We start from the raw sequence: 21,543 nt of genomic DNA, 5'->3' as shown, positions 1-21,543 counted from the left end.
CCAGATATTTCTTTGTATTACTTAAGTTTTTTTTAGAAACGAATTTAACTACGTTTTTCATTTCTGGTTATCTTCTTAAAAGTAAATAAAGAAACAGTTGTATTTGTTATTATTTATTAAGATTTCAATATTTAAAACAAAGACTATTACCATGGATTTCCACTGCCGAAATATAAATACTTTCTCATATATTTAAGCGGTGGACGACCACGGTAACATTTATAAATATAATACAATGAAAGGAAAGGTTATAAAAAAATAAAACATTCATATATTTATCACATGTTTAGGTAAAATTTGCATAAAATCGTACACCGTATACTAAATCAATGATTTTTCTACATTCATTATTTAAGAAAAAATCAAACGAATAAAAAAACCGTGTATCGTTTCATTTAAAAATGTAATAAATATTATATTTTAAATAGAACATTTTTCAGAAACGAAAAAGTAAAAAAATATAAATTTATACATTTATGAAGTTATATACACATGATTATTTAAAAAAAAATAATTGTCTCATCCTAACAATATATTGGCATAATTTCTTTGTTTATATGAGATCTTAATCTTCTTTTTTTTATATTACAAGGTAGCAAACGAGTAAGCGGTCACATGAATTCGCCGAAATGGCGAAGCGACCGCTGACCAAAGATATTCGCAATTGCAGATGCATTGCCTACCCTTAATCAATGAAGGAGACGCGCAAAAAGAGAATATTTAACCTTCCTATGCATTTCCTCCATCAAATCCACCTGCCCTTCCCATCCTTTCCTTATAAGAGAAGGGTGGGAAGGGAAAGGGGACTAAAATTAGGCTTAATCTTCTCTTTACTTAAATTAAGTTATAAATTGCATTTAAAAATGTCCATAATATGTTTGGCGTTGACTCGGGACTACTGAAGATATTTTTACAATGACTATGTTGGAAAAATATATGAAGAAATTATTATTGACATAAAATGTTGACACATTCCAATATTTGATCTTGATCAATACATTAAGTATATAAAAATGAAGTTATATGTTTAAAAAAATCAATTGCACAAATATTTCTTACGGATATGTCAGTTTTCTCTATGCATACTCTTTGATGGAAATTACAGATATCTCTTTGCATACTCTTTGACAGATAACTTGACAAATGACAATTTATGTCATAATTCATTAGTCAATAAATATATATTTTTCTTAATTAAGCTCCTTAAATGAATTCACTACAATAAATATTTATCATCTAACATTTACAAAGGACGCAAAATTGCAATATCATTAAAAGGAAGGATAATCAAGTATTAGAAAATATAAAGTCCTGAAGACCAATAATGTTATATTTTAAAAATCTCTATTTACAATATAATTACATAACATTTAAATATAATTACAATTTTCTAACTAATAAATAGGTAACATTTGAATTATACGCTAAATACAGAAGTTGTCAACCTTTTTTTATTTCGTGCCCACTGCGAAAGATGAAACGTCCACAGGTGGGCAAAGATAGAAAGTTGACTACCGCTGCACTTATATTTATATGATTTATAATAAATAAATTAATAAAGTAAAGTTATGCTTAAATCTAACAAACAAAAGTGGCGAGAAAGTTGACAATTCCGCATAACCTCAATAAGGAAAAGTGTGCTTTAGGGATAGAGTCTTGCCTTGTTTATATGTGAATGGTCGTCAATCTGGGATGTTTATTTCAGCCCAAACGGGGCAGTGGGGGGAGGCGGGGCCGCCCCACGACCAGCCGCGCGGGATGGCCAGGTGGCTGAGGCCGGAGCGGATGGCCGCCGCGTGGCCATTGCAGCTGCTGGTGGCCACCTCGCCCGCGGTCAGTATGGCGCTCTGGCCACCGCTGGCTGCGTCCACTTTTGTCGGCACTGATTCGTCCAACACCGACTCGCAGTTCTTTAACACTGAAAACGAAACAATCGTAATATTGTAAATACAACAGTTTAAATGAATGAATGGATAGATATTTATTATGACGTATCTCCAGAAAAGTAACAAGGATCTTGCTGCAATTTGGTATAGATGTAGAACATAATTTCTAAGAACACGTAGGCTTGTAGCCATTTAGTTTTTTTTTTATAATATTGCGCGTAAATAATTTTACTAGCTTTTGCTCGCGACTCTACCCGAATGACTAAAGATTCAACTTGTTTGCGGCACTATTTCCGCATCCAATAACTTTACGATCTATCGTATTACAAGTTTTTAATTCTGCGCAGACGAATTCGCGGACAACTGCTATAAACTATAAGATTACAAGTGACTTTCTCCACTGACACGTGACATGGCCACTTTCGCAACAACACTGCAGAGTTAACAGATAAGACACCGAGTACTGCAGACTGTAGATACGACATAACGTAAGCAATGCAGTGTCAAAAACATTACATCATAGAAACATATATAAATATCTCGCTTCATAGAATAACAAATTACGGCATTGTTATTTGTTTTATTAATAAAAGGTTTCATTGTGATATATGCATGCAAGTAAATATTTGTAGAGTGGAACAATGAGGGAGTTGAAATTACCGTTGAATAACCGAAAGCCTTAAAAGATGTCACCGAATTCAACAGCATTTTTTGTGCAGCTCGATGTGTGACATAGTCTTATGTACAAATAAAACAAAAATAGACTTTCTACTAATCAATTCCGAAGTTTAATATACGTAAAGGTTTGTTATATAAAATGAATATTAACTGTAGACTAAGGAAAGACACGAGCGTTAATTTAGAATAATTTAGGTACTAATTAAAAATGAAAATAATTGAATAAAAGGGGAAAAGAAACGATTAGCAACCACCTGGAAGAGAATATATTTTACTCTGATAAAATTTTGTATAAAAAGAAAGAAAAATATAAAAATGTTCTATATTCAATAGAATATAAAAAAAAAATATCCGACAAAAAGGTCCGATTGTATCGGTAACATTAACGATTGCCAAAAATAAGACTACATATTTACCTTTTATTTACTAATCACAATTGGCACAAAGTGCGATATGTTGAATAGTTTTATTTGCCAACATTCAAATCTATATCACATTTTGCTTTTTGTCAATTTAGATAAATAAACATAATAATTCTAAAACTAACTATAGTTTTAAAATTACATTTTAAAAACGAACAAGCCCGGGATCACATGTTTCAAAAAGTAATCAAAAGAAATAATAGATTTTCCATTAACTTCAATCTAGAATATTCTCAAACATAATTACCTAGAGGTATCTAGTTGTTGATTTAGTACTGACCGAGTTTATTTCTTTACTCACTATTAACAGCACACAGATCATTACAATACAAAGGCTGTTAATTGATTTATCAATTTGTAGCGTGGAACAAGAGAGATACGAGAATATTAAACTGTAATGCAACTGAAATTATTTTATAATTTTAATTTCGTATATTAAATGAAGCTATGCTTAAGCTCTCCTTATCTTGTAAGGTCCAAAAAACAATTGGACTGTATAAGTCAAACAAATATATTTGGCCCGATGAGAGAGGCGTTGCTATCGCGGTTATTTCTGTCAGAATATATGTAAAATCTACATGGGCATCGAAGTTGACATAAAAAAAACATGATATGACAGCTTTTTTCGGAGGGTATCTCAAAAGATACCCTGTCTTCTGGGGGAAAGACAGGGTTATGTGAGACTTGACTCACTCAAACCCCCTCGGTGGCCATCTTAAAGTGCAACTGGTAAGAGTCTGGGACTATGACATGACAGCTACATTACAAAAAGGACCTGTAACATTGAGAGGAGAACTCTAGTGAGAAATTATAATTTAATTTGACTTTTGACCAGATATCCTTATCGGTCTTTACTACAAATCAATAGCTAACGTAGATTGTCACAAGTATAAGTAGAGTATGATTTATTTTATGCCTTGATTTTGAAAGGTGATCCAATTTTGAGCCTACGGGGTAACGGGATATGTCTACCATAAGGGTACATTGTCAATCTCAGATAACATACGGCAATATTGTTTTAGTCCACAATATTAGGAACAGATATAATATGTGACATACTACAATAAAACTAATCTATTAAAATAGTAAAAATTATACTGCTATCTAACTTCAAAGAGTATATTTTAACTTGTAACATCAAATGAGTAAGATCACATCAGAGACACAATGTTTTACAACAAAGGATATTGCGCCTGCGTCACTACAACGAATAACGCTGATAGCTCTAATTATTGACGCTATTCTTCGCGTCACTTGATAAATACAAAAGATACACTTAGTTTAAAACACAAAGATATCTTATATAATTTATAATGTTAGGATATTAACTTTACAATCGTTTTCTTAACTATCCTGTTAAAATAAAATTATCACAACGAAAAATTAAAATTGAGCCACTAAATTTTGCCCAGTTTTATAGAATAGAGACAAAGACATGTTTGACAAGTGTCACAGATTATGTAATAGGATGTGAATCAAAGTTCTAAAACTTTAGACTGAACGAGGTACTTACAATGCACATTATCCCATCGATGGAAATCCCCTGCAAAGAGTAGAGGTAGCTTGCAGGCGATCGCGAGCACCGCCACCCCATCCAGCCGAGTGCATTGTTCCTCCGTCAGCGGCTCCCGGCACTGGATATTCACTACGATCACTGGTCGACCGCATATTAAGAACACTACAAAAAAAAACAAAACATGTCAAAAAAAACCGATTGACTCCACTTTTAACCTTTACTCGTCAATATCGCTTCAGACGTTTGGGCCGTAGGAAGTCATAACTAATTTACATACATACAAGATTCAAACAAATACCCTCCTAAATCAGTTGAATAAAAACCATAATTAGGGGATTTTACAAATCAAGGTATTAGTTGATTTCTTAAAGGCGTTTGATATAATATGACTTATTAAAAATACAAATAAAAACTTTAATTTTACATTTGTATTAATATAGATTATACACGCATTTAAATGGACCGATTAATATCGATTTTCGATGTGTCTTACAGAATAAAGTCGTATAGAAGTCTCAACTTGCGAAAGTAGACTGCGGTATACCTCAAGGATCTATTGTACCTGGTGCCTATTGGATTACCTTTCGATTCCTACTATGTTCTCTTGAAATAATTGGTGATGGAACAACACAAGACTTAGGACGATTATATTGTTACATAATACAAGAAAATGAATCACCTATGTCTATGTATTGATTATGTATTACTCATAAAATACAGCAGCGGTTTGTGATAAAAGCAGATTTATCATCGACACATGATTGTATTTACAAGTTATTATATACAACGACAAATCGTAGGTCAAAATGTATACCGACTGAACATTTTCATTAGACTTTATTTATACTCTTAGTTACAAAGACTTTTATATACTTGCGTTTTTAATGCTTCAATTTTGATACTTTCTTTAACCAGCTAGACTTGGAATAAGAATACTATAAACAGTTAATCCTTTAACAACACAGACAGATAACAAATATTTGATTACAACGTCTGTAGTACTTTTAAATAAATTTATTGAAGTAGCTTTAAATATATAGTATTCAATATTAATAATTTTAAGATTGTTTTTTTCCATATTTTGTTCTTTTATAAATTGTATATAATTTTTTTATCAGAAGATTGTAAGTCTTCAAGTTTGGTGACTTTTTAATACGTTTTAGATTCGGATCTAAGAAAGTTAAAGGTTTACATAAAGAATGTGTCTTGACCACGACTAGTAATGAGTTAATGGCTAGTTAATTATCTCATTGACCCAGTTTGATAGTAAGGTTTCATAGTGTCGATGAATTCTCAAATACCAAGAAGAATTATTCCATTTGTAAAGACGTTTCTAAACTTTAAGGTTAAAAGAAACACAGTTAAATTTGTCAATACACCTAGCTTTATTGGATTTTTCCTCTCAGTTTTAAATTGATTCTTTTTTTGTAAAGGGGACTAGAGTTATGCCTCTAGGAAGATACCCAGATCTAGAAGAATACGTTCATGATTAAATGGAAAACAGATATATTGTGAAACGAGACAATAAAATACTGAAATTCTAGATTGTCTTGTAGTATGTAAATTAACAATACAAATGACTTTGCAGCAAACCGATTAAATTCCGTGTAATGAAAAAACAACCATAAAACGTACAAAATAAGAGTAAATATTGCTCGTAGAATACTTTTTGTGTGTATTTTTGCAACACAATCGAATAATTTTAACAGCGCGTAACCGCTATCGCTTTCAGCCTTTTATCGACGACTCACAAACCTTTCCGTTTCCCATAAAAATATCGACATCGTCACGTTCGTTTGAGGTTTTTTATTATTTTTAGAAAACCTTTTGTGATGTTTTGATTGAATTTGTTGCAAATTTTTCATACTATAACATAATACTCGATAACATCAACGTTATAGAAAGTAAAAGAATAATTAAAGATAATTATGGATTGTAGAATATAGAATTGAGATCCTTCATAGAAAGACCAACTGTACATTCTGCAAGACCAAAAGTAGTTGACGTTTATTTTATTTTTTTAAAATTATTAGGTGGCAAACGAGCAAACGGCCACCTGGATTCGCCACACTAGCGAGGCAACGGTTGCCCATAGACATCCGCAAATGCAGATGCGTTGTCTACCTATAATTAACGGAGAAGGCACAGAAAGAGGATATTGCCCCTTCCTATGCGTCCCCTCTTCCGCCAAATCCTAATTCTTATGTCAAAGAACACAAATTTTTGAATCTTAAAATTATAATAAAATTAATGTAAAATTTTTCTTTGAACGAACGAAGGTAAACAGGATTTTGTGTGCACTAACAAATAAAGTGTTACAAGCAAAAACTATAAATAAACAAGATCAATTTATTTATATGGGTATATTAGAGTTGTTGCATCATATTAACAACCGATTGCACATTCGAATTCTGAGGCTAAACATAGATTTTTAATTTTACGGAATGTGTTTTTATACACATGCTGCAAACTGTAACTTAATCTGTACTTTTTTTTAGATTACTTATATTATTCTTTATTTAAAAATCAAGTCGAATGAAAAATTACATCAAGTAATAATAGTTTTTGCATTTAAATGATATTGTACGTAAAGAAAATATATCACGATATCATGTCGTGATGTAAATTGGCTAACGTCGGATATCCGGCCGCATGTCATATACATCGTTTTATGATGCAGATATACGAAATGTTTAGACATGCCAAGTAATTGCATTCTTATAGCCCCGTCCGCGTCTGCGTCCGCACAGAATTAAAAAAAATATATATCTTTATCTTCTTATTTTAATAGTAGCCTATGTATTCTTCCATAATATGTTCTATATCCATGAAATTTGATGAAATTTGACATCCAGATCTGTAGAGCCGTTCTGGATATACCGTCTAACAAACATCCATACTACTACCCATCCGTCCACTAAGTTTATAGTTCCAACTTATCATTTAAAATGCATTCAAGAAATATTATGTTACGACGATTCCCTTTTCCAAGACATATCATAATGTGTTTGTCATTAGAAGATATTTTGATATGCTCATATCATTAGGAAAAGCCGATGTCCAGCAATGAGAAAAACCCGATGAAGACGTCAGATAATTCAAATTTATTTTAACTTTATTGTCCGCGTAAAAAAGATTGAATTTAATTTGGATATTAAAAATTTCAAGTAACCTTTATTTAATGGTTTATCTAAAAGTTTTATGTCAACATTGATATTTTACATTTGTATTTTGCAACGAGCAGCGGATTTATTGCACGCTTTATATGAACTAATCCGATTTGGTTTATTTATATATCAGTGTCAGCGGTCGCAGACAAATAACATCGGCGTCGGCTAAAACAAGTTGCTTTTGTTTTTGCAACGAGGGGAAATGTTTCCATTAAGTACCTACTTGAGTTCTGAAGAACACAACATAAAATAGGGTATTCTTATCGATTAAGTAACTATTACTGCTCACACATTTTTGACACTGAATTCCGTACCCATTGTTGTTACGAGATTACTAAAGGAGTACTAAAGTATATATTTAGTACAGACAATATACAATCTGTTGATTTTAATTGCAGGTATGCAACAGCTTAACAAAAATGTAAACGGTAACAAAATCAGGACTTAACTTCCGGGACATGTTGCTATGCAATGGATTATCATAAGAATTGAAAAGGAAGCTATTTAGCATGGAAAGAGGTGCGCTAATGTGATGCTCTTTAGGGTCTTTGCCGCGTTACATTCACATTCATATGACATATTGTGTGTATCCGCTACATGTGTCTAGAGACGTGAAACTTTCTCATAATATATGCTTTGATTTAATCTTCCTTCTTACTAATATTATACAATAAATGCGAATGTTTGGATGGATGGTTTGTTTGAAGGTATCTCAAGAACGGCTTAGCGGATCTCGATGAAATTTGGCATAGTCTGGAAGAACACGTAGGCTACTTATTATGTTTTTATTAATCGCGCGCGGACAGAATCGTGGACGACAGCTAGTTTTAAAATGAATCATACTCGAAATGTGATTATACCGAGATTTATCTAACAATATGAGAAAATCCTGTTATCGCGGTTATCTCAAAATATATGTAAAACTTGCCTAGAAGGTGATGAACAAAACATGACAAGGCAGCCACACTCCGACAAGAATTTTGTGGCACTTTTTTGACATTGACAAGGGTAATAAGCTGTTAGAGTTCAGTTTCATTATTGCTCACAGGGTAAGAAAAAATTGTCGGTGTAAACAATCCGACAAGGACTTGTAGTATTTTTTTAACAATGGCATGAGAGCTGTGTGGCACTTTCAACTATTAGACCAGATAAATATGTCGCAATGTATTATGTTTTAAATACACTGGTCTATATAGTCGCTATTAAACATATAAAACACAACTTGAGGTGTAGAGGTCAAAAACACGGAACCGGATATTCTTAGTCTTCCTCGCGCTACGTACAGACTTTCCTTGATTATTTACATTGCTAATTGTAAGGGCATATTTATCAAACACTGCAAAAATATATTTGTCTTTATAAAAAAATGCACTAATTTTTTAGATTCATAATTCTTGTTTCAAGAAGTAACTAATCATATATCAGGAGTATTGTTTGACTACACTTTTTTCTTAATTTATGCAACTCCTTTCACGTGGCATTAAAAAAAACTTAATCATTAGCCGATATGGTCTTCAATGCTCTATGCCAAATTTAATCGAGATGCAGCCGTTTTAGATAATACCTTCTTACAAACATCCATACATACATTCGTATTTATAATATTAATATAGTGAAATAGTAAGATTTCTTAAATTGATCAGAAAAGCATTTTAAATGTAATAAGGTTAACGCATGCGATCAGATCAGGGTCATGGTGATGTCAATAACACTTGGCGCGCCTGTCACATTATCATATCCAAGTTAAATAAAACCATTTATACCATACGATTGATGTTAACGTTATATTAAAGCATCATGATCATCAGCTCACTATACGTCCCCACCGAGGGGCTCGGAGCCTCCCCAAGTTAGGGGTGACAGGCCATAGTCAAGCACGCTGGTCAAGTGCGGGTTGGTTGACTTCACACATATCTTTGAATTTCTTCTCAGATATATGCAGGTTGCATTACTATGTTTTCCTTCACCGTAAGAACGTCAGATAAATGTACATATGTAAATCGAAAATCGAAAAACACATTGGGACATGGCGGTATTCGAACCCAGGACCAGCAGATTGCGAGTCAAGTGCTTAACCCCTGAGCCACCGACACTTATTTAGTCTATTCAACTCTTAAACTGATTAATATTTTTTTGACCATACTTTTACACGTTTAGTTCATTTGCTATAATTCGCCAATATTCATCTTACTCTTCATCAAAATCCCTTTGCATAAGAGAATAAATTTTGTTGCGAATTGTTTTTAAATATTTTTAATACAGTAACGACAAAAAGTCGTGAAATGTAAAGGCGATGTGAACATATCGCGTCCTTTGCCTTGAACACGAACGGAACCGGTCTTTTCGTTTTTTTAAACATTCAATAAACAAGTGCAACTCGTTATAACGGAATGGTTAGTTCCACACAACTTGCCTGCACAAGGTTTGACATTTTAAAGTGAAGGCAGTGGAAAAATTGCACTCAATTACATTAAAGGAAAATTCCTAAATGCGTTTGAATTTTCAACAATATACACCAAAGATCTTAAAGTGCAATTCATTTTTAAAATGTTGCCTACAAGTTTTGGTTAGAGACATCAGAATGAAAACCGGATGATTTCTTTAGTGGTATTTTTTATTTCGATGACTACATGGAAGTCCTGACATGCTCATATTTTTCTGTTTCCAAGCAGAATAGAGTGCAATTATTACTGGTCTAAATGGAAAATCTAATCATGAAGGACCAAGTCTTCACTTATCGTCAGGTGCAACGTTCTTCTCATTTAATAGATTAGTGATATAAAAATATTAAACTAGTTATCTACTAGTTGTGTACATATCTCCGTGATTACATTTGATAATAAAGGCAATTATCAAAATACTGCTAATAATCTATTGTCATTTATGTATTCGAGCATGTAATTAGCCAATAATGTAAAATATAATATAATATATTAGAAAAAATTACAATGAATATTAAGGCAAATGGAAAGAAAAAAATCTTCCAAACGCGCACAACTATCGTATTACAAAACTAAATGTTTAAAAAATCAATAGTTCCGAAACCCATGATATCCGGGCAAAAAACGTTTAGGCACCCGGCGGTTATAAATTACCGAAATATATTAAAGCATACCCGTGAAAAACATTAACCCTCCTCTTAGTCGGGCAAAAACCTCATACGAAACCTCCAGAAAGTAATTTTTTACCGAAATAATGGTCATTAATGTCATCCGTATGCAAAATTAAAAATAATTACAACCGTTTTGGCCACAAAAACTGATTGCAAATTATACAGCGAGTAAGAATGTGCAAATAAGGTAAACTAAAAATGTTTAAAAAAATTGCTCGGAGCTGACGGCGAAGTTAGCGGGGAAGTCCCTAAAGAGAGAGAGAAAGAGAAGAACGTCGTTCCTTCTGTTTCTATTTAGGCACAGGGTTAGTAACACTTAATTAAAGGACAACTCACACTTGGCGTTCATTGCTCAATGGAATCAAATTGAATCAATTATGCAAACGACGAGGTGTGCGCTATCGGACCGGCCATTGTTCCTCGAAAGAGTTTCGTACATTAGCTGCATAACAATTATAAGTAAACTATATTACAATCAAATCGACTATTAAATGTTCCTTACGTAAGTAAAACAAAAACATTCAAGCATCACATTGATCGACAATTAACTTCAAATAGTTCTATCTCGAAATGATTGTATGCAATAGAATTCGTGCAGGAGTTAAATTGATTGCCGCAGCAGAGTTTTAATAGAAAAGAACATTATCGCCAAACTTCTGGACTCCTGGTACGTTATAACAACTTGAATTCTGAGATCCTGGTACCTTCATCTTTTGTAAAAAAAAAACATATCGTAAACGATTTCAATTCTCTAGTTACATAGCTACGTTAACGTGCAAAGTTTCCACGAAAGAAGTTTCCATGTTTTATCAATACAAAGCGAGCTATTTTTAGAACGTAGCAGTTTGCGAATTTAACGAAACCGATATGCACGCAAATTCAAACTAATTGAAGTGGTTAGAACTGAAGTTACTTTATGAAAACTGTTTTCAACGAAAAATGAAACAAAAATCTTTTTCGTATCTTTAAAGATTTTTTATATTACAAATCTACTGACTAGTTTTTTTAATATTCTCACTGATAGTGGCTTTTTACTTTTTATTAGCTAAAAGTATGGAATTATCGACGTGGATAAAAGTAGTTTGTCTATTTTTAGCAATATAAAACTTATTCATGAATCGATCTGCGAGTTACCTTACGATAGCATACGCAATTCAAGCAAACGAAACGCCAACGCACTAGAGGTTGTAGGGTTGACACAATTCAAAACTATATATACAATTTGTATTATAACTTTTGATAGTAGACATAGAAAAATATTCTTGATTGAACTATGAGAAAACTGTTTGGGTAAACGTAAATTTTTCTATAAACACTAATTTTCTTTTTGATCTTATAAATTTTATTCAAGTAATTTTGATAATAAGCTGTACTGATTGCACCAATTGTTGGGATATAGTAAAAGGGGATTTAGAATGTAGGGCTGTGCTACAAAAAAGTCGTTTCTATGACATCATCACACTGTCTTTAGTAATTGTTTATTCTACAAATAGCTTTATTGTTGTCAGCCCTATCGGTTGCAGTTTTCCGTTCACGTGGCGTATCGTACGAGTGGTATGATTGTGTGCGCAGTTTTCTCAAGCCGGCGAAATGTTTCTGGCGCTATATAAACATCGGCCGGCTTGTTACATGACCGCTTGCCCGTGTATCTAAACATGACGCTGTATCAACAAACACAGCGCAACATTCTCAAGCTATAAGGTTTCATTTTAATACTTTGACATGGTGATTTAATTTTACTTGTGGTCGCTCATTGTTCGAATTTCGACCATAATTCATAATCAATCATGAGCCACTTCCCCATATTTAACCTTGTCAAGTGTATAACCCTACAGCATTTCGTAGCTCTTGGCTTGGTTGAGTCAAACAATTTTTCCACCTCACTGTGTTCGGAATTGCAACTAATAATTAATTAAATATCGTATGCGAGGCCAAGAAATTGCATTTCTCATTTCCAACTATATCTATGACATTGAAAAAACATAATAGTATCCGTTTTGATTGAAAATATGAAAAGCCAATTGTTATGTTAAAAAACATAAATATGAGCTACAGTTATCAAACAAATACATATATAGAATGGTCGCAATATAACCGCCCTTGACTAACGTATAATTAATTTAACAGATCTGCGATCCCACTTACAAAGATAGCGCAGTGCAAACGCGTCCGATCAACGAGTATTTATAGAAGCCAGACGAAGACAAAGAAAAAAGACTATTCCACATAAAGATAAACCGTAAGTACGGTCATGGATTCAGGGACATTTATATACAGAAACGCCTGGTAAGTCTTACCAATATTGTAAATGCGAAAGTTTAGATGGATGGATGTTTGAAAGAAAGAAGGTATCTCCATAACGGCTCAACGGATCTTGATAAAATTTGGCGTAGATATAAAACATATACAGGAAGAACACACAGGCTACTAATTAAGTTTATTTTTTATAATAATTTTTAAGACAGCTAGTTACAACATATTTACGTCTAGCTGTCGCCCGAACTACGTCCGCGCAGAATTAAAAAAAAACTTCATGCCTTCATCAAACGTATTAAATCTAATTAGATTTATCAAGTGACTAGACTGTTTTCATGATAACAATTTTTTTTATTTGAATGCGTACTTAATATCGATCGAGGTCTATTTCAAAGTCGATAATGGTCACTAAGGGCTTAATTAAAGTTACACTAAGGACACACACACTTATCTATTAGGGATTCTAAATGGATAGAAAGACTTAAATATTATAACTAACCTTGTGGTGAAGCAAGACGATCGTCAGTTCGAAGTGATGTCAGCGCTTCGCTCAGTCGCTTAGCGTCCACTGCCTCCGACAGTAGGTGCAACTGATCTACGCCCACGTCTTCCACAGTCACGCCCTTGTGCGACGCCTCGTAGATGAATCCTAGGGATGGCCTATAACAATAGACGTATTAAATAAACTAGGGCTGCCAACTGACATAGATATCAAACCCATGATTCCAATCGCTATATGAACTCGAAGAATTTAGATCGTAAACGAAATGGCAACCCTATACTTTCACGCACACATTGAAGGGTTAAAAAAAAGGAAGAGTATTTTTATTTTAGTACAACTTAATTTTTCTAATACTTTAGGCCAGGGATTCCCAAAGTGGTTGATATCCTTGGAGTCGATATCGAACTTAAAGCATTGCTAATTCTCACTCTGTCTTCTTCTATTGACCTAAGTCAGAATGAAAAATAATAATAATAATTAATCTTAAAAGTAGATAATTTGACCATGGGGGTCTGAGGTAAAATTTCATATTGGAAAAGGGCTCTCGTCCAAAATAGTTTGAGGATCCCTGCTTTATGCTATATGACGTTTGTAGAGAAAGTGTTTCTTATGAGAATATGTTATCATTTAATCTCTGTACAATACATATCACGATGATACATCATAAATTAATATCAAGCGTTGTTAACAACAGCTTTACTTTATGGTTGATGGCGATGACCGATTTAAATGAAGGCGACCTCAATCAAATACGATTATTCTTATCAAAGCCACAAATATGTAATTATGAATATACAATGTTGCTAATTGATATGTTTCACTTATCACAGGCAGCTTTAATAACTCTTAAAGGTAACTCATAGCCACTATATCTGTATTTTAATTAATACCCCTCTTTTATTTTTCAAAGATAAAAAGAGAGATGGCAATATGTTTTTGTATACGTGTTTTGACAATGAAAAACACACAATAAGGTTTAATATAAGCTTTGACAACTTTATTCAATCTAATTTAACTTTTTACTAATATTGTAAATTGGAAAGATTGGATGTTTGGATGGATGTTTGTTAGAAGGTATATGTCATGGACCCGGATGAAATTTGATACAGATGTAGAACACTGACTAGTGGAACATATAGGCTACTAATTAAGTTTTTTTTTCTTTAATTCCAAGCGTACAGAGTCGCGGGTGACAGGTACAATTTGTATAATTTTTTAGTATGTAAAATATATACCGTATCTAACCAGTTATAAAATAATTAACAATTCAAAGTAAACAACGTGTGTTAAATAAAGATTTTATCTCTCTGAAAGTATAAAAAATTGACCCAATTCAGTATCGCCATGCCCTAATGTAAACCTGTAAATATAAAAGATCCGAGAATAATCTACCTTTATGATGAAACTGAGATTCTTGGAGTTAATTCTTAATTTAGTACTTTTAGTAGTAGTAATAGATTTAAAGTGATTTTCCAACGAAACTAAGGCCCTTCGTACACAAGGCAACGTAGATTTTCGAAAACTAGCGATTTTAGTCGCTAAGTGATATATTAGATTAGCGCTAAGCGATATTAAGATTTTTTTGTCGCCAAACAGTCGCTCGCAACCTGTTTGTCAAGATCGTAGTGAGAAAAGTCGCCGCAATTTTCAAGATGGCAAAGCAAAACTACGACCGGCGTCGACAATTTAACCTTGTTTTTACAAAGAGCGCAAAACGCCATTCTCGCTACGCAACCATCAAATATAAATTCCGGCGATTATGTTGCCTTGTGTAAGAATGCCCTTAGGGTGATATCATTAAATAATAAATTACACAATACAGAAGCAATGAATATTTTAGTTACCAGCCAAACATCTTACGTAGTTTAAAAATAAATAGCTAAACTATGTTATGACTAACGGAATCAAATCACAATAGAACTGCACGTAATAGTAGGTATAATTATCAACACTATTATCACGGGCAACACTATATTTGCATCCGTTTCAAATAATTTTGAATACGATAAAATCTATCAAAAGACTAATTGCGTACATTTCCTATAGATTCCTAAAACTATACACTAAGGGACTTATTAATAGACATTAAACGACACTCAGTATGGCATTTAAATTATATTGAAACATAAAATACACACATTGAATTGTTTCTTGTACCACATTTTATGCAAATAAAAACGACTGATTATATTTAAATAAAAAGTATGTTAACTAACGTTTATGGTAATTAACATTATCTTTTTTATTGTGTCAATATTCAAGGGCGTTCACAGTCCATGTGAGGTTGATACGCGTTTAAATATTCCTGTTAGTTCAATATTATTTACTACTCGAAAAGTTTTTTTTCAGTCTTCGGTGGACGTCAGATTTTTTTTTAGTTAGGTCGATTAACGTGTTATGAAGCAGTCTCGTGTTGAACTGACAGCTGTTATCGACGTCCGATCTAAATATCCGACAAGCACGTTGTAGTCACAGGTGCCAGTAGAGGTCCGCTAGTTGATATGGTCACGTTTGGTTGTTTCTAACAATAGAATTGTCCATGAATTTCTATCCATTTATATAAAGGTGTTAAGGGAATGTATTGTACCGTTATTTAAATATGGAAGATAATATACGATTATAACGTTCGTGTAAAATTAGATACATGTGACTTACGTGATAGGTATTGTTGATAGTTTACGAAGTAATATTAACTAATGAATTATGGACAAAAATATAAACAGTGATGAATTATATACACAATAATTTATTATGTCGTTTTTAGATAACTAGCTTTTACCCGCGACTCCGTCCGCGCGGAATAAAAATTAGAAAACAGGGTAAAAATTATCCTATGTCCGTTTCCTGGTTCTAAGCTACCTCCGCATAAATTTTCAGCTAAATCAGTTCGACCGATCTTGAGTTATAAATAGTGTAACTAACACGACTTTCTTTTATATATATAGATTGATATCTCCGGCACCCAGATTGAAATAAAAGTAGTCTGTTAGTTTAATTAGAGATGAATCTCAAAGCGGGTCTCGAATGAGAACTGCTTATGGCTGGCCGTATTCAGTGCATGTGACCTCTCCCCTGACTGAGGTCTGCATTGCCAGTTGAAGGTCAATTGGGTCAGAGACAAGCCGCAATTGACGAGACGAGGCACGTATTCGCATATTACGAATTGTTACTAATTGAATCGTAAATGAATAACAGCTGAGTTATAGAACGGTATCTTATCCAAACGGAGTAGTCAGAATTAAAATACTTTGTCAGCTCTTTACTTAAACAATTTTGATATCACTTCCAAGGTATACGGGTAATAAATCCCGCAAGATTTGATCCGAAGAATATAATTTTAAACACAGAAAAATAACTTTCCACACAATAGGTGACATACGAGGCCTTGGTAAAACTAATAACAATGATAGATACTCTTTAAGCGCAGCCACGTAAAAACTAACCACGATATTTATGACTACAGTCACGCAACGGTACCCAGTACAGTCTCTTCGCATTTTATTCAACGTTTTTTAGACAAATCAAACTGTTCATGATTTTTAAAACCATAAAATCCTGATGTAAAATTATAATGAAGAGTACATTGTAAGATACAATAGTCTCACTCGAAATGTTATATATACCAGATGTAATAAAAGGAAAATGTGCCAATGTCGTTATTTCCAAGCCCGTATCTACTTTTTCTGGTTTTGGATTTTCAATTTGCCATTGCATTTAATGTATAAAATCCGGAAAATTATTGTTACATGTTTTTGTAGGATTGGGTAAGAAAAAAGGAAAAAGTTTGTAATCACGTACCATATCGCATCTCAATACATGATGCCGGTATTTTCTGACATCAAGATCTATCTAGCATATTACTCAGAATCTTCAGACTACAGCAATCTAAGATTTTAAAAATACATCAACAAACTTATACATACAACCAAGCACTCCCTTTTCTCCACCCGCAAACAGTTTGATGTCTAGTTTACACTAAGTTATACTAAGAGGATAATGTAAACTCTAACCAGTCCTTGAAAGGCCAGCACTGTACTGGCATAATGTAAACCAGACAGAAGGTTATCATCTTATATCACTCACCCATCAGCTCTGTCGTTGGCGCAGTAATCCCATTTGTGACTGTTGCAGCGCCACTCACGCACCCGCCTCAGCGAGGGGCTGTTCAGCTCCTCACAGATTACCTTCAGCGCGGCAGGTTCTAGCACATCTTGTATGGCTATTATTGATAACCTGTTAAAGTAACACCTTATTTCAAGAATTATGACTTATGGTTTATCTCATATCAACTTGTGATATAAGTGTCTACATATATCTTACTAATATTATAAATGAGAATGTTTAGATGGATGGATGGATGTTTCTTTGAAGGTATCTCCAGAATGCCTCAACAGATCTGGATGAAATTTGGTATAGATATAGAACATAGTCTAGAAGAACACATAGGCTACTTATTAAAGTTTTTTTTTAATCAGCGCAGACGGAGTTGCGAGCGACAGCTAGTTTACGATAAACTGTAATTTATGGCTGGCTCTAAATGTCTAGAGAATTAATAATTATAAATCAGAGTATTATTTGATTAATAACATACAATATGTATATTTGTACATATATATTACCTGTTACAACATCATTATATACCTACTTTGGTATTTATCTTTTCTATCTTATCGGAATAGTCCAAATGTTATCTTAAAGTATATATATTTTATTTAAGATAAAAATTATATAAAACAATGTAACCTACACAGTTACATAGGAATATTCACATAGATTACAAGTAAATATTAACTATAAAGAATTAAACAAAAATAATTTAAAAATAAGTAATCAAGTTGAAACATCTCTGTCTTATTAACTTCTTAAAGGGCTTTGTACACAAGTAACTATATTAATGCTTTAAACTGCATCAAATTAGTGGAAAAACGAGTCTTAAACATCACAAAAATGGAAACAAACAACAACCAAATAATTGGACTTACTTGTTTTCCAAAATAGTCCTGCAAACCACCTCTCTAACACCAGGGTTTGTTATCTTTTCTATACTAAGCTGGTGCAGGTTCCATGAAGCTATACGGCAACATCTTACACCATCTCTTTCATATGTAAATAGTTCCTCAACAACTGGCCGGTGAGAATATGCAGCCAATAAATCTAAAATATCATTTACTGGGGCTGTAGCAAATCCATTTGGCAATATTATTGGCAGTTTGTTTGGCATAGACAAACTCTTTCTATGAGGTGTCCTCACATCCCGCATGCCATTCAGGCTTGGCTCATTTAATGAGTCCTCAGTCCACCCAAATGTATGACCATTTGCTAAAAGCTGAACACTCTCACATTTCCTCGGTTCTAAGCTCAAATGATGCTTCACTGTACTCAATCTCACTATATCCATTCCTCTTACTTTAATCAAATCATCGAGGGATTTAAAAGGGCCTTTTTTGTTCCTGTAGTCCACTATATTTGCAGCTATTTCTTGGTTTAAACCAGGTACACATTGAAGTTGGAAAACACTTGAAGAGTTGATGGAGCATAATTTATTTTCACCTGTAAATCTCACACTGTCTAAAGAATGTGTGCACGAGCTAGCGCGAGATATCTGCCTTCTTGTATTTGTACATATCTCTGGCCTAAGTAGTTCAAGTTTCTCTGCTCCAATACCTAAAAGTTTTATTGTAGCTATAATTGACATAAAAAATAACAAAGCTCTTACAGTAATAAACTAAAAAATTACTGAAATTTTGGTTTTAAATAAAAAAAAAGATAATCACCTGAGACTAACGCAAGGTCATCAACGCGCTTAAATCTGCCAATCATCTGCCGATGGCGGACAATTTCCCGAGCTAGCTGTCTCGTGACCCCGGGCAGCGTCATCAGCTGCTCCTCGGTCGCTGTGTTCACATTCATCAGCTCTGGGTACTCCTCCGACGGCGGCAAGTTGAATGTATGACTCAAACTAGATTTATTTAATTTCGTCCGCCTAACAAAACCGCGAAAAGATCTCCTACTAGACTTACTCCGTACTGAGCTCGGACTTTGCCCCATAATGATTTTCGCCACTTCAGATTCAATCGGTCATAATACAAAGCAAATATGAAATTAAATCGAAAATAAAAAAAACTATTATTAAACACAAATGGGCAACTGCATTTGTTCACACTAAGTTCATTTTGACACTGAATCACTTGCACGGACCTTTTCATACAATTTTAATAACTGTTTTTATGAAATTTTACGGAGTGATTTCTTTTGAATAATTTAAGAATAATTCTTACACGACTAACCAAATCCTTCGTTTGACTGAAGATGAGATTTGACATTATTAAACGTCAACAATATGTCATTTATGATAATGACAGTTTCCATGAGTTGCAATATTTAAAACACAAATCTATTGTAATTTAAAAAAATAATTTAGATTATTGTTGGTTATTGTCGAAAATTTTTCCACACAAGCACCCAGATAAAACTTAAATTGAAATAATTAAATACAGAAAACTATGTTTTCTTACATGAATTAAGGATAAGACTTCATCCGAGCATCCACGGAATGGTTTTTCATGAATAAAAATCACATTCAGAGAACAATTTCAGTGCTATTTATTTTGAAAATCTGTACAATAATCGCCAATAAGCTTTACAATAAAGAATCGCATGCTAGGTAGTAGGACTAAGAAATACACTGCGGTAACTCAGTAACATAAATTCATTACGGAGTCGAGTGCTTTGTTACAATACATGAAATCAAACCGATTGTTTGATAGACAATAAAATTCACAAATTGCGTCCATGTTGTGCATAACTTTGATTAAAGAAGACATTTTCGGTAATTTTTTATTTATTAAATTAACTTAGTGAGTCAAATACCCATTGTTATTGAATGGAAAATATATAAATGTTATCAATGTAATAATAAGTATGAATTGAGCGGACACTTTGTTGAATATTATAATATTTCTATCAACACCATCATGATTCAGATATTATACGTTATAATTAATGTAAACACATATGATTTTATAGGATATAGGACATATAACATGTGTTTTATACATACTATTTCGGACATAAAATATCATTAAAGTTAGAAACGCATGACAAGATAGAATATTAAAATAATTTTTATCAAGTGTAAGTAAGAACATGTGGCTGGTACGTTTCAATTAAAAATGATAGAGTAATAATATCTTTACATATTCTAAAATACAAATTGATATACAGTCAAAACCGTTTATGGCGACATCGTTTAGAACAACATACCGGTTAAATTGACCAAAATCAAAGGTCCTGGCTGAATGTTATATACATATCTTTCCTATTAATACCTGTCACCGGTTGTTACAACTATCGGTTTTTACGACTCAATATGAGTAGTCCCTTCGATGTCGTTATAACAGATTTTGACTGTATTTACATAAATATTATAATGTTCGTAGCTATATAATGATAAAATTAAGCTTTAATCATAAACGATATATAAGATTCATCATAAATATTTATGTACTAATCTAAGAAAGCGTAAAAAACTAACCACTGACAATTTATTACTATATCACTATGCTTTATATATTAAGAAACAATAATTACAACCAAAATTGCATTTTGCACTGAGCGATAAAACTTGATAGTTCACATTTCAAATATTAATATCGTAACATAAATGTTTATGATAATTTAAAAATGGGCTTTTAAAATTGCCCATTGATTATAAGTTACCAAATTACACTTGAAAAATGTTACAAAGAACTGTTTTTTTTGTCTATTTTTGAATGTATTAGTGGCTAATCATAAGAGAGGAAAATACCACTTTGTTCTATTAATGCATATCACAGAGAAAGACGCAACAAAAGATGAAAACTATTTATTATAAGAAATGATAATTTGACTAGTTCATATAAGAGAAAAAAATATATGAGCAATAAAATGAAAACTAAAAATTATTTTTCAATACATTATAAAGTTTCTAGCCATGTGAAATGATGGCTTAGTAAAATTTTT

General features: G+C 32.8%; 1 protein-coding gene across 1 annotated transcript; it reads right to left on the bottom strand.

The window, feature by feature from the left end:
* Positions 1 to 1,388: 1,388 nt before the first annotated feature.
* On the bottom strand, positions 1,389 to 19,808 carry LOC106712774 (endonuclease/exonuclease/phosphatase family domain-containing protein 1). Its single transcript, XM_014505415.2, has 6 exons — positions 19,317 to 19,808; positions 18,525 to 19,206; positions 17,626 to 17,775; positions 13,540 to 13,700; positions 4,500 to 4,664; positions 1,389 to 1,918 (listed from the first exon to the last, which is right to left on the bottom strand). Exons 1-6 carry the CDS (start codon positions 19,588 to 19,590, stop codon positions 1,683 to 1,685), a joined length of 1,668 nt encoding a protein of 555 aa, XP_014360901.2. The 5' UTR covers positions 19,591 to 19,808; the 3' UTR covers positions 1,389 to 1,682.
* Between the last annotated feature and the right edge of the window lie 1,735 nt (positions 19,809 to 21,543).

This window comes from Papilio machaon, chromosome 1, assembly GCF_912999745.1.
Source record: "Papilio machaon chromosome 1, ilPapMach1.1, whole genome shotgun sequence".
In the NCBI taxonomy this organism is placed as follows: Eukaryota; Metazoa; Arthropoda; class Insecta; order Lepidoptera; family Papilionidae; genus Papilio; species Papilio machaon.
Note: the sequence above shows the minus strand (reverse complement) of the source record. Positions and strands in the feature narration are given on the sequence as shown.